The sequence below is a fragment of the Spea bombifrons genome, chromosome 10 (assembly GCF_027358695.1).
Source record: "Spea bombifrons isolate aSpeBom1 chromosome 10, aSpeBom1.2.pri, whole genome shotgun sequence".
Lineage (NCBI taxonomy): Eukaryota > Metazoa > Chordata > Amphibia > Anura > Pelobatidae > Spea > Spea bombifrons.
The window spans coordinates 36,105,342-36,120,340 of record NC_071096.1 but is presented as its reverse complement, the minus strand read 5'-3'; the positions used below and the strand labels follow the sequence as shown (position 1 = coordinate 36,120,340).

Sequence of the window (14,999 nt, the reverse complement as noted above, 5' to 3'; positions counted from 1 at the left end):
GCAGGTGGGACTCTTTGAAGGCACTAGGCACATGAAAAAGGGTTGCGTTTCTTCTCTTTTGCAGGTTAAAGATTCTTGAATAAGCCTCAAAACAGAAGATGGTTTTGAGCGGATGGGTTCATTGTTGCTGCCCCCCCAAAAATTCATCTGAGGAACTGTCCGACAGCAATCTGCTTTTGTTTGATATATGCTGTTTGGGCAATTAATTCAATTTCAGAGTTTATTCCAACCTATTATATTCAGAGAGAGAAAAAAAGGTCCAGGTTTCTTTTTTAAGGGATGTTTTCCAGTTAAAGAGAAAACAAACATATTCGTTATTCTTTGTTAGATACAAACAGTCCGGTGGGTAAAAAAATAGCAAGTTATAGAAAACAAACAGGTCTCCGCTAATGATTTCTGTCGTAAGGTTCCGAGACAGAACCTTAAAGGTTTCCCCAGTTTGTTTCTTTTTCATGGATATCACTTTGAAAAGGTTTTTTTATCGCTAGTTCATGTTTTCTAAGTTGAAATACTTTAGTTCTGTTAATAGAAGCATGGAGGTTTAGTAAATGCAAACTCTTCTCTTCTTCCTAGCCTTTGCCGGTACCGCAGGTCCTCCTCAGCGCGTGCGCAGGGATGTTTCGCTACTGAATCTGGATAGCTTCGTGTTCAATGTGCATCTCGGGCTGAAGGGCAGACTGCAGAGGCTCTACTGCCTGGGGGGGGGGAAACATACGCACCGATAAGTACAGCTGGCACTTTATCAAAGGACATATGTTATCGTACAGCGTTATTACGAATTCTGACAGCCCATAATTTGGGAATTCATTGGAAAACCAGACAAACGAGACAGCCGGGAAACCTCCTTCCATTCACAGGTTTATAGTATGTTCCAAAAAAATGTGACTAGCTTAGCGCACCGACATTTTTTCTTTTCCCTGTTTATAGTATGTTCCAGTCAGCTAAAACACGCGGTGGTCCGCTACGTGTACTTTCATAGACCCCTCTGTGCATATTGTAACTACATGGTATACGTTTATATTCAACTTCCCGCTATGAAATGTGGAGCCAAATCCGCTGCTGTATAATGTGGGTTATTCACAAATAGCACTTGTATTTCTGCACTCTGCCCCTGAAATGCTTTTCACAGATAAATAATTGCCCCTCTCTCTCCTCACGGCCCCTCTTGTGTCCGGGGATGCTTTAAAAAAAAAAGATGCAATTTGCAAATATAAGGATACATGAGACATTTTATGCATTTAAAGGCATACATACCCTTTCCAACACACCATGACTGGTCGCCGGGGGCAAATGGCGGCCCTCAGGCCGGGCGGCAGCGCCCACCTGTATGTGGCTGTTTGTGGTAAAAATAAAAGTGGCCACAGCAGGCAAATGCAGACATGAACAAATGGGCTGTAACCTGTATTGTTAAAGTGTCATGCAGTGGTAATGTGGCTGGTTTTTCTCCCGGGTATGCGCTGAACCCTGCGTTACTGAGCATGCGACTAAAACTGACTAAAATTATGGGGCGCGGAGCAGTCAGAGTGAAGCTGAGCAGCCAATCAGCTGCCTTCCCGCCTTTTCTCTTGAGAAGCTGCAGCGAACTTTCCATCTGTGACCTCACCCCTAGGGGTAGAGAATTAAAAAAAAGTCGGAAACATGGTCTTATCACCATAGCAACCAACAGAATGTCCCTGCCATTTGGACCAATCCGTTTTCTGCTGCAGTAATATTATTATTATTACTTATTGTTTTATATAGCGCCATCGTATTCCGTGGCGCAGTACAATGGATAAGACCACTTGCAAGAACACACACATGGGGTGCAAATGGGTGCAGAAAAAAAAGCTTAAATATAAGATTTCTTGCATTCAACGGAGGAGTTGACGGACATATTGAAATGAGTCCTTATATATAAGGCCCCCCCGCAAAGCCCGACACACTACAGGGGGCCGCCGGCGAGACCTCCATCTTAATGCTCTATCCCCGAAATATCCTTCGCTTCCTCTCTTTCTCGGCCAGTTTGCTGAGACTTCCTATTCCAGGCTCTTCTGATCTCCTTCCAGAAATTCATGAAACCCCTTTGATTTTTTTCTCCTTTCTTCATTATATAAGTTTATGGATCTTTTGATCATTGTCTTCGCTGTATACATGAAAGGCTTACATCGTCTGCACCCCCAGTCCAGGTTTAAACTGGATTCGTATGGGAGCGGAGAGCACCCCGGGTCCTTTGCATCACAGACTGCGCATGTCTCGCCTGTCCATTCTCACCATAAATCATGCTATTCCTTACCAGCATTATTATTGGACTTCCAACTATCAGAAGCCCCCGACACCACCACTACTGGAAAACAATGCAATGCTTCCACAACCCCCCATAAAGCACTTTCAGGATGTACATACTCCTCTTTGTAAATGTGCCCAAAACCACCACGTACAAAGTTTTACATATATTCCCCATTATCTAATCATCGACACATAATCTGTAAATAATAAACATTGATACAATGTATCCATTCGGATAACCGAGTCCGCTCTGTGTTTCCTGCTGGCTCAGTATTATCTCTTCTGGCTTAAAAACTACAAATTAGATAAAAACAGGAATTGGCTACAAAAACAGCCCTGCGTGTAACTGGTACTGGGAGGGGATGGAATCCAGCAAAGTATACCGGAGAGAGAAGGAGAGCGAAAGGACTTTATCACTTTATTGTTAGCTTTGCCATTTGTAATGTATTATATGAAAATGTATGGCTTTAGTGCATAATCCACGACTTCTCTTCCTCCGTCCGTTATGTTGAAGCGCTGAGGTTATGTCTGCAATGTTTTAATAGGCAACGTCAAAGCTCTCTAATTCATATCCACCAAAGAAATAAAAAAGGAACATGATCATTACTTGGTAAAAAAAAAAAACCCTAGGCCATCAAAGATGTAAATAAAGAGTTAATACGGGTCTGGTATCGGGATCAAACGTTAAGTAGAAGTGAGAGCCCAACTTGCCCCGTTCTAAGGCTCTTATTATCTACTTTTACCATTCTTTGTTGGTGCTTTCTCTGATAAAGACATTTTCCAAGATGACCATGTGTTACGTTGATGGCCTTTTGAGATTACTTCCTCTGTATAAATGTAATGAGAAATCTTGGTGTTTCTGGGCATTGTGTTCCCAGTGAGGGCTCCTACCTGGGCAGCGGCCGAAGGCTCTGTCACTGGAGCGAGCTGGACGTACTGGACCTGTATGTCGCTGGCTTGGAGCGGCGACCCGTCGACCACTCCTGTCGTGGGATCAGCCGAGGCCACCGCTATGAGCTGGGCTCCTTGCAGCACCTGCAGGAACGAGAAAGGGATAATAATAGTTTAATCGAGTCTTACCTGAGACCGACACCAACAAGAGAAGTGCATTATATTCATCCGGGGTCACTATTATTTTAAAGCCATTTAACGTCTGCCGAAGAACGTGATCTGATTTTTTACTACACCACGCGGCAGTGACGTAACAAGAACGCAATAAACACATTTCCAGTGGATCTCCGAACACATGGTATGCATCCAAAGGGTCTCTGAATTTCCATACGTATTCCTGAAGGTTCTAATTATTTACATCATTCTTTATCGGCTCTTCCTTTTAATATGTTTTGCACTGAAACAGACATAACCCCCTCGTGTACACAGATTTTTGTAAAACAAATGCGTCTCGTTTGAAGTTAGATGGGGTCCGTTGAACCTTCATGTTTTTGGATACCAAACAAATTTAGACTGGTAAATAACACTGCACATCAAGCGATGGGGCAATAAACATCCATAAGGAGAAACAGAATGAGGATGGGAGGGTACACCAGCCTACCAATTATACAGAACCCGCTTAACCCCCTTTAAACTCGGAGGGGATGTCATTTGTGGAAATGCAAGAAACCTATAGAATCTCCTACAGCAGTATTCCAGCTCTGTGCGGTTAGAGTTCTAGTTAATGTTATCTAAAGCATATCACAAGAGTCCCTCTCCAAGCTTTGTGACATCTATGACTCCATGAGAGGTCTCCTGCCTCGTGAAGACCTCAGGGAACTATATCCATAGGAGAAAGGGAATGGGACCCAGGGTGTTATTTAGGCCAACGGAGCATAAGCCTCATAGAGCAACCATAAAAAGGATTCTACGATACATATAGATTATCACAAATAATGGGAATTGAGTGTTTTTTAAATTAGTTTTATTGAGGGGACCGACTGCTCCTTTAAAGAACTTGAAAGAGATCTGAGAAGGAGAGTTGTATATTCAGTGCCAGCCAAATAAGCATACCACAGTAATGATTACAGGGGTGGAATTCCGGAGTAGACAACCACCGAGCTCCAGGAACGGTCAGGAAACCCTGAGCAGTGTATGTACACATCGCTCCAGAAACAGGGGGCCGAAGTCTAACCCTTTCACTGCCAGCGGCGGGGATGTTAAGCATTCTCTGCGCATAGATCGTGCACAGAACTATAAACGCTTTTGGATCAAAACTTCCATTCGCTCGGCCAAAGTCTACTTAAAGTCATGAATGTCTTTCTTGATGGAAATAACTGAACATATCAGAATGGACGCTATCAGTATACACTGTACATTTTTTTTTTGAAGCATGGGTTAATGAAAAGAAAATAAAAATGGTTGAAAGTATATCTGTAAAGAAAGAATTAATACGCTGGAGAGAGAAAGTTCAAACATTTGTATTGAGTCATTATCAAAAGCCTCTGCCAGCACCATATGTGTTTGACTTGGAGTATGGAACCAGGCAGATCGGCTACTGAACATTCCAAGCCCAAGTCTATAATAAAACACAAACACGGAGCCCCGTGACTTTGGGGGGAGAGCGTGTATAAGCCAGTCTCCTGCTGGGATTCAAATGACTGCACCAAATGTTTGATTGATTGATGGATAAAGCTCCAAGGGGGTTCATACCGCTGTGATGTCATATTATGAAAAACCATACATAATGAGCATGCAAACCAATTGTCTGGAAACTATAATAATACCAGCTTGACTGTATATAAATATATATATGTATACTACACATATATTCTTGGGACAAGAGGTGCTGACGTACCATAAAAAAGTGTAACAACATGTCCATACACTGAGCATACACTACATTCTAGCATACACTACATTCTAGGGCTAACCATATGGAAAGAGAGATATAGTGGTCTAATATGCTGGCCTGGGGTACAAAGGTATAGAATCAATCAATTAACTCTGATAGAGGTACAGTAGAGAATTGGGTCCGGAAGCACCATCTGATGAAATAATGGTCCAAATCTCGGAGTTTGCCGATAGCTGCCAGGTATGTGACACTCTTCATTTAGTGCACATATGGTATTTCGGTGTACCGTCTAAAATATTGGTACTATTGTAAACATTCATTTAATCTTCAGATTTATTTCATGGAATGTTTACATAAGAGGTTGGAAGGTGCCGGCCAGGAATATCAATTTCTCTGCAATAGTGTGGATTTCTGCCCCCTTATTGAACAAAAATATTCCTGGTCTAAATGGGGGGGGGGGAGTGCATTCCCAGTTATTTTTTCCGAGAGCGCAGCAATTCAGAAAACTGCAGGGGCTATGAGACACCTCTTCGGTCAACGCAATATAAAGCCGAACACTTAACGCCCCAAAACATTGACTTATGGAAGGAATCCCGATACAAAGCAAAACGCTCCCTTTTGGAAGCATCTGAAATGGATTAAGAGCTGTGAACGTAGGTGAGGAGTAAGCCTGCAGGGAGGCGCGTTGTCTGTTTTGGCTGGAGCGTAAATTGCCATACAGAGAAACGGAGACAAAGAACAGCCTGGGAATGTGAAGAACCAAATGGGGCAAAACGCTATACCTCCACCCAAATATTTGAAGAAAATGGGAAAAAAAATAACATTTCAACTTTCATAGCTTTAGTCATATAAATGGCAAACATATGGCTCTTGCTGAAGCAGAGCAAACATGACACTGTAGGCAAAGTGTAACATATGCCTCGTATGGAGTGAGCTTCTAGACATGGATCCAAGGTACCTCCAGATCACGGGGGCAGATTTATGGTGGGGCAAGTTATATACACTGAAGGTTTTAATTACTTTAGCTGCATAAACTTGACCCTGATCAAGAGACACTTGACGTCCCTCGGCTCTGAGGGTCCGTCGAGCTTCTCGCATCACTCACTTGTCTCAACTTATTCTACCGGATTTAACCCCTATTTTCTCACGAACCTGGTCAATGCATTAGAGAGGTTCTAAGGCACCCAGGGCAAATTTAATTGAATTCCTTAACTAATCCGTTACCAGAGATTTATCATACCCCTAAATAGGTCGTGTCAATGCTTTATTTTGCCAATAAACTGGAGTCTCTCACCATAAACAGAGTTTAGCGGAGAGAGGAAGCCATGACGGAACTTCCGCCTATGCGCTCGTGGAAAGTCAACTTATTCCAGGTGCGCGAATCCTCGAGCCCAAAGCAATGGCTGCTTCTGAGTGTTTATTTATTTAATGCTTGTTGGATAAAATGCAGATATTCCGGGAACCTGCATGCAATATTACACATGCGCTTGTGATTTTATACATTTTTTGTACGGCGATGATTTCGGCACTTATAGTAGCCTGTGTCAGTCCAAGAGACCGCATGTGACAAACGGAAAAATGCTCCTGATGCCAAGCCATTCAATAACATTTCTTCAAGAGACCCAAAATTATCATACAAGCCAAGGCAGAATAAACATGGAAGGTCGTAGCAAAAAACAATATTCTCCAAATAAGCATATAAATCTTTATTTATCTGTTCGGTCCCAGCTGTTGTCCGTTCCGTTCCTCTAATCACATATTTCAAAGTGAAATTCCCCAGTTGCTTTCCACTCCAGAGAAATTAAGAAAACTCTTTTTTTTCTGTCCTAGGCTTATTAAGTATGGCTAATTCTGTGAAATTTGCCAGACCTGCGTTATAAAATAGCGTTCTGTTTCACTAAGGTTTTGGGAACCAAATCAGTCTCAAAGTCAGCAAGAAGCCAAACGTCTTGTATGTTAACAAAAATAATTAACGGATCATTATTTATCCCACTACACTTTACAAGTAGGCACAGTAAACAGTGGCAGGCCAATGGATTTCGTTAACAACATATAACTTGGAGGTGCACGGTATCCCTGGAAGGCAGCTTTAAAAAACATGGACCGATGCGTTTCTCGGACTCATTTCTTCCAGACATGCACCTGAACACATTAGGTTCCTCAGCCTTTTTTGTTGTCTTTTCACCTGCTTTGTGCATTTTCACTATGGTTAATATACCCTGTTTTTTTAGATCACGCTGGTGTTCTCCTTTCCTGTTCTGTGACCTCGCTTGCACGGGTCTGAGATGGCCCTGACCACCTGAGATGGCCCTGTGACCACTTTAAGAGTCCTGATTTGGTCTGAGGTGTAGGCTCAATGAGAAGAGCATCCACACAGCTGGCGACATTTGGTTTATTGGGTGATACACTGAAGAAGCGTAAGGCATTCATATTTCACATGCGACACTGGCTTGCACAAGGTATGGCAGTTAAATATCTGGACAACGCGTTTCACTGTTTATATGACCATAAACACATACAAAATTCCTGATGGCTTATGAGCCTGGGTGACGGGATTTAAAATAGAAAAAAACATACACAGATAAGCCTTTCATTTCCAAAATAGTAAAATTCGCCGGGTGAGCTGCCAATCCCTCTGTAACGTGACCTTCTTACCAATAACTGGAAAAGGATTTAAGGAGCAAAGGGTGGGGATTCATAAGTAGCCAAAATGGAGAGCGCAAGTGCCAGGATCCAATTAACTGGCTACCTGTAACGTCAAGTCCATTTATGAAAAGGAGAATGTGGAAGCCGCGTCCAGAAAAGCATTCCTCGTACACAAACCGCACGATGTCTAACGCCTGACACATTGGTCTGCTATCTGCCGTGAGTCACATCTGAGTAATCCGGCTGGGTCTGCTGAATCACTCAGTCCGTCTCACAGGACACAAGCCCTTTTTTTTTTAAGCTACGACAAATAAATGTATTTGACCAGTTTCCGAGTAACTATTGACTCAAAAAGCTGAGGCGAGCTTAACCGAGAAATGCATAATCCCGCAGTTAGCAGAGTTTGTGTTTTTCCCAAGCGTTTGAGAAGTTAGAATATCATATTTTTATTTTATAAAGAAAGCTCAAGTGTTCCATAGAAGGCATGGTCGGCGAATGTTCATCTGCAGTGACATAGCCTTAACTGGTGGGAATTGTATCAGCACATTTTAATTAGTTTCTCTAAATATACAATAAGTTATGGACACGAAAAGCTGGCGAGTTCTTTGCCTGCCTGTCTTCGCTATGTGAATTAGGTCTAATTTAGGGTTTGGGGGAAACGCTTCACCTGCCTCCATTTAAACATTGGTATTTATATCGGACATATATTTATATCTTTTCATTGGTATATTTAACAAATGTGTTGTAAGTTGAGTAACTGAGAAATGTACAATCACTATTTTCTCAAGTCCCAGTTATAAGAAGGAGACGTTGTTTCTTTATGCTCGACCCAGCAGACAAACCCAGTTACAATCTGCCAGTTTCTGGCTGAAAGAAGAATGATCAAACGGGTGGAATTTGGGTGTTCATATGTCCCAACTGAGCCAGGGGTATCCCTCCATGTTATCAGTCAAGGAACATCTTGGAATAACAGTGATGTCACTTCCACCCCGTTAGATCCAAATAGTCGTGGATATTGTACATTCCAAATAATGGGCCAACAAGCACTAGGCTTGTTATATTAAGGAGAAATGGTCATACCGAGTTAAATGTGCTTTAACGCGCTGGTGATGATTACAGAGATGATTAAGACGGATGCCACCAATGGGAAGGGGCTGATAGCTCTTTGTGACACATCAGTTACAATTTAACATCAACATTTGAAGAGGGGGAAACTTGGCCAGTTTGGAATAGAACTAAATATTACAACATGCAAGAAAATTTTAATTAAAAGCTCAGTGTTCAAAGAAGATGCCAGGAACAGGAACACATATGTGTTATTAATGAGGTAGTCCCTTAAATATGATTTAAGCTCGTTACAGAGGTACAGACGTGCTTTCGTTGGCAAAAATCGACTAACGTACTTGGACGGCCTTTACATTCTCGTAATTTATTGGCCACAAGCAGAGGTTCTTATGAGAGTCAGCTGCGAAACATGTATTGATAATGCAAATGTTTACAAATGCTATCTGGAGAATAAATCAATCCAGTATGTGCGAGTTCAACTCAGAGATGGGGAATCCTACAGATAAGGAGGTTTTCCTTTTACATAGCATGGATTCCAAGGGAAAAAGGATTAAAATGAGTGGTTGCTTACTGGGCTTCAAATAAAAAGAGAAACTGAAGGCCTAAGAAAGCACCATAATAAATAGATGGTTTAAGCGTGATAACCTTTCCTTGAACAGATCCAGCAATCAGCATAGGCCACCAATGTAGCTAAATATCACCAACATCCACAGCTTTATGGTTAATATGTAACTAACCGGCTTTCAGCATTTACGGAACTCTACAGTTTATTCCATTCCGTTCTTCCAGAAGGTGACCCCTCGAGGCGGTCATAGACTTCTGCAGAAGGCCCGCCATTTATCCCAAGTCACCCAACATCTCAGGTTAGCCATGTCTAGCCCAAAATAACGGAAAACAAAATATGGAATATTGGTACGTAATATAAAAACGTCCAAGACCCGCGGAAAGGAACATTCTGAAAGATATTATTTTTAAAAGTCTTCCACAGTGCTAATATATCAACTTGGACAGGCTTATTTTCAAACATACCCTGCGTTATATAATTGCAAAGTGATCCGTAGCTGGACAGAGATTTATGAAATGTATTTTGAGACTTTGAGGACTGCAAATGCCACTTTCCATCTCCACCCTGGCCATGATTGCTAGTGCCAGGAGCACGTCAGCAGCTAAAGACACAGAAACTGGTGTGGCACGCTGCCCAAGAGTCAGTAAACCACAAGGCACAACCTTCGTCGGGTCAAAGGAACATTAAAAAAAAAAAAAAAAAAGCCATGGTAACATTAAAATAGAAACATAAATCTATAGGAAATGAAAGAAACCATTCGGTAAATTCTGTGCTTGTGACTACAGCCCGGTAAGCGCCTCCTGACACTTATTGGGACGGTAAGATGTATCAATGCATCTTTAACCAGGGATTATCAATATAAGAAATATAAGAACATCTGATATCAGGCTCATGAGAGAGAACCAGTCTGCGCAATTGGCAACAAAACCTTTGGTTACAGAAACTTTCAGGTTTCAAGCAACTAATGTATTGTTTTCAGCTCTGTGATTCGTAACAAGAATAAAAAGGAAATCAACAGGCGAATTTTGGAAGAAGAAAAAAAAAAAAGGTTTCCACACAAAAAAAGGGGTCAGCGTGACATGTTTTGGAAGGAAATAGGAGGAAGCTGATAATAAGAATTTGAGATCCATAACTCCCTAAGGCAGCATAATAGTGAAGCCTACAAACCGGCATTGTGTGTGTCTGGGAAACCAGTCCTTAATAGCATTTAACCCCTTTGTGTAACAAATCTCAGTTGGCCAATGTATGTCTGAGTCTATACATCACGTGAAGCTTTGTGAAAGCACTTCATCTCCACTGGTCTCCGGCTGACCCGAAATAAATCAGGAGAAAGCAAAAGCGGATTTTAATGAGAACGTCTGGCCAACTGATTTCTTTTACACAGCCGACTCTTTTAAATTAATTACTTAATGTATGACCTTTTTATTATTTGGATTCCAGTTGCATTCAGTTGTTTCCAGCCAATGAAATTACTGGGGATCAAATTTACCTCTAACATCTAACGTCCACCAGTGGAATCATTCGTACATATGCACTAAATATGATTTCTCCCCGACATTGTAGCGCAGTACTAGAGAAACGTTTTGTGAAACAGGAATACACCGGCACATTTCATACCTTGTCCTTATCCCCCCCCAGGGACAGACACCTTGGCCCCAGGTATAAGAGCGTAAAATCCGCATTACTCTTGGAGTCTAAGAGACTCCTAAACGCCTTAGAAGTCTATAAAAATTGCTGCACCTCTATTGATGGATCCATGGTTGCGTAACGCGAAGTCACAGGCCTGCAGATGATGGGTGACATATGTGTTGCATGAGTGCGGAATATTTTTAAGAGCACTTTGACTGTTTTCTATTAGATAATTCTCTTTTCAAAGGCAGCAGCATCTTTGGAGCACTTGTTCTGGCAAGAGCAATCTCTGGATCGAGACCAATCTCTTTGTCTCAGAGATTTAGAGTGTGCTTATTGTACAGGGCAGTATATTAAACCTATATAGATTTTTTTTTAAAATCGCATAATAAAGAAAGACAAGAATGATGTGCTTTCTCGGAATACAGGAAGAGGACAGGCTAGGTGGCCTGACTGCATCTTAGCTTGACACTGGCTTCTAGGCTCGCATAAACAGTCTGCGGCAGATGTTGCTAAGAGGACATGTGCTATGAGCCAGCATGCAGTGTGATTCTAAAGCAAACCCTTATTAAAGCTATATCCAGCTGCATCTCAAACATGTAGGTGAATTATTAAGGGTCACATGACTGGAAAAAGATTAATGCTAATTATTTTTTTAACTCCTTCTTAATCAAAACTACCCATTCAAATGTTTAAACATGCGTTCCATTTAAACCTTGTATTTTGGGCAAAAAAAATATCACACAGGTCAATATGTCTTTTGAAAATGAAAGCTTTTGGAGTTCCGACTTTACTTTGTGTACCACTAGCTTGGACGGGTACAAACAAAATACTTCTGTAGCAATTGTTACCTTCATTTCTTATGCAGTTTGCTTAGACTTTCTCCCCAACTGCACGACCTTGCACTTATTAATGTTTCTTTTTTCACAAGTCACAGATCTAATCATTTACGTTCCAAATGCACGGTGTATGTAACTTTATTATACGAGTGCAGACTCAACACTGCGTGTTTGAATCCCAGCCTTGACTGCATGTGATATGTCCCACCTGGCTCAGCATTCCAGCAGCAACACACTATTTTGTCTACTAAACGCCATGTTGACAAACACATTGGAAGGTTGTTGCCTTCCTTATTTCGCAATCCCATCAACACCTGCACTATATTAACTTCTCCTCTTGGTATTTCCCCATCGGAGATGGACATTGTTTGTCCACAGCGGATTCCCACATGGCTACGCCAGGTGATCAGCTTACCGCAAAGAAACTTGACAAATTCCTCTCAGCTTACCCCCAACGAAAGGATAGCTGTTTTAACTCAGACCGTGAAAACAATAATGACTTGCCAAAGAAACTATTTTAATAGCATTCAGCAATTAAATATTAGAAGAAGGAAGACGAAAAAAAAAAAAGTTTGGATCGGACCTACAGGCTTTAGGCAGAAATTAAAACAAGCCTTTGATGACTCAATGAGAGCTGCTTTTAATTGACGTGCATATGTTTTGCACTCATTCTTTTATTTCTGCTAGCAAAGCAAAAGAGGGAAAAAAATGAACAATACGAAAAAAGGTAGCATTATTCAACTGTTAAATCCATGCTGCTATCTCAACATAGATCTGACTCCTATAAAGTAGATTTATTGCTCCCATTTACACATATTTTTCAGTCGGGAAAGTGACTGGGCTTCAGAAAAAGATAATAAAACGAGGGTTCCAGGTTAAATATTTATCTAATCGGCATGGAAGCTCATAAGCACCACTGGCCTCTCTTAAGTCATTGAATGGAAACTCCATGTGTACACGCTACTATATCTTATTAAATGTTGGAATCCTCCCAAAAAAAGATATTCGATGTGCGCTGGAATCATTTTCTCGACTTTAACACAAATGAGAGTTTTTTTTCTAATTCGGTTAAAGGGTTAACAGCAGGAAGTACAATGTAAATGGAAGATCATATCGAAACAGATGGAACGCAAAAACAAGTGAAGGCACATAAATGTGTCAGGGCTAAGGGATCCCCTTTTTCTTGTAAATTCAGTTTATTTATGTTTGCATTTACGAGTAGGTAAAGAAACCACATAGAGATCAGAGACGTATACGGGCTGGAGAGCTGAGGTCATGCGGTTAGGGAGAGTTCCCTTGAAATTGTTTTTTAATAATGATTTACAGGGAGAGCAGAGCATCGAACTGCATTGTTGAGGGACTTCCAGGCCAAACCCAGGGTAAGTTACTGACCAGAGTTTTTTTTTTTTCTCATCATCTCAATTTAATCTTTTTCAGAAAAAGCAACCGTAGGGGTTCAGGAAAATATGTATCAGAAAGTGTTTTCATCCCTTAAGGTGGAACAGATAAAGCAACAGAAGGTAGAATAGAAGACGTTATACCTATGCGTCATGCTCTATGACATCGCTTTGTAATTCGGAGCTCTCGTCTGTCTTTCCATCAGACCTCTGTTACCATTCTTGCTAGAGAAGTGTTAGAATCACAGAACAAAAGATTGTCATGAACTTACTCCGAGGCCATATGTCGTAACACGACGATGAAGTTCCAAGGCATGAGGTGCTCCTGAAACAGAAGGTGATGTTCCACAAGTTTCTTTTGGACAGATGGTAACAATCTTGAGCCAAAAAAGAGATTACCAATGAATCCATTAACCAAACATTGCCCCTGAGAGGCATTCTTTAGACTTCTGGTCTTATTATAATAAATATCACTTTTACTATGGAAGGTCCAAGCAGCCTTCTAAAATAAGATCACAAAGACTGAACTTTTGCACTCTTTTGGAACAGTTTCAGATCCGCGTCTTAACTTAATACGCTGTTTGGGTGAAATATTTCTTTTCTTGACATGCAAGTCTTCAAGACGTCTTTGCAAACATATCATGGTGTTACAAAAATAATTATTAAAAAACGTACAGGTGATAAACTGCTCAATGTGCATAAAATGCTTGAGACGTCTGCAGAAGTCAGCCCAGTAAGTCGCGGACCAAGTCCATACACGTTAAAATTTACAATCACCCACTGATAAAGTCTGAAAATGCATGGTCTTAATAAATGTAATTCCTACAAGCCGACGGTTTTACGCAAGGCAATATTTTGTAACCAACAATTAAAGTTAGGCTTGTAATGGGTCGTAATATATAAACTCTGAAAATAAGAGCACGGCAGACCACCCAGGAGGCAGGGGCAAATTGTTCCATTGGGATAGAGGCATGAATAACTTTTGTGAGGAATTCAAAAACTTTATTCAGATTGGAATGGTTTGGAAAAGGTGGATTTAGTTGTCTGGCGTTAAAGTAAAAACAAGAAACCATGTGGTTGAGTCGTACGGTGAACATGATAAATAACTGGGATTTTTTTGACTGCTGCCTATTATTTTTGTGGCCAAGAGGTACTCTCTGTACACACAAAGGAGACCTCTATTGGAATTAATGTGGGTATAGCCATTGGTGGGAAAGGAATCGAGACTGTAGTTTCCAGCAGACCATAGAGATGACATCATGGAGCAAGAGGTGAGTGACCGAAGAGAAGCTAGAAATGGGCATCAGTTCAGCTATGTGACATCATCTTTGGGGACAAAATAGCAAGTGGTTGTGGCCCAAGATTATCCATATGAGCCCATGGCATTCCAGCTTGTCAAAACCTACAGTGTCCCAGTATAAGAAACATGTCAGACTTTCCCGAAAAGATGCTTCCTTGCTCCTCAAAGTAAGACGGTTACTAGAGATGATGTTTAGTAGCCCAAAATGCTGCCCTGTTGGTTTCAGAGGAGGGACAGAGCTGGCGACCGCTTGCTGTCAGAGGTGCACAACAGATCAAAGAGAAAAGGAGTCGCCTGCCTGATTTATAATTCTTGATCCCGATAAGTATAGATGATGATGTGTGATATTCACCAGAAAGGAGAAAGAATATTAACACATAATTAAATATCACTTAAATATCCTCTTAAAACACAACTGTCTCCAGAAAGTCGAGCAGGATTTGGCCTGCAAACACAGGAAAAAAAATAAAAAACCAGGAATCAAACAATGACATCATTAGAAGGGCGA

At 41.2% G+C, this 14,999-nt stretch overlaps 1 protein-coding gene across 1 annotated transcript in view; it reads right to left on the bottom strand.

Annotated features, from left to right (window-relative positions):
- Positions 1 to 264: 264 nt before the first annotated feature.
- Positions 265 to 14,999, bottom strand: part of BANP (BTG3 associated nuclear protein) — a 126,143-nt gene continuing 111,408 nt past the window's right edge. The window contains exons 12-13 of the mRNA XM_053448751.1: positions 3,157 to 3,300; positions 265 to 695 (exon numbers count right to left, since the gene is read on the bottom strand). Of these exons, the coding sequence (XP_053304726.1) occupies positions 624 to 695; positions 3,157 to 3,300 (216 nt within the window). The 3' untranslated portion in view covers positions 265 to 623. The remainder of the gene's footprint in view (positions 696 to 3,156; positions 3,301 to 14,999) is intronic.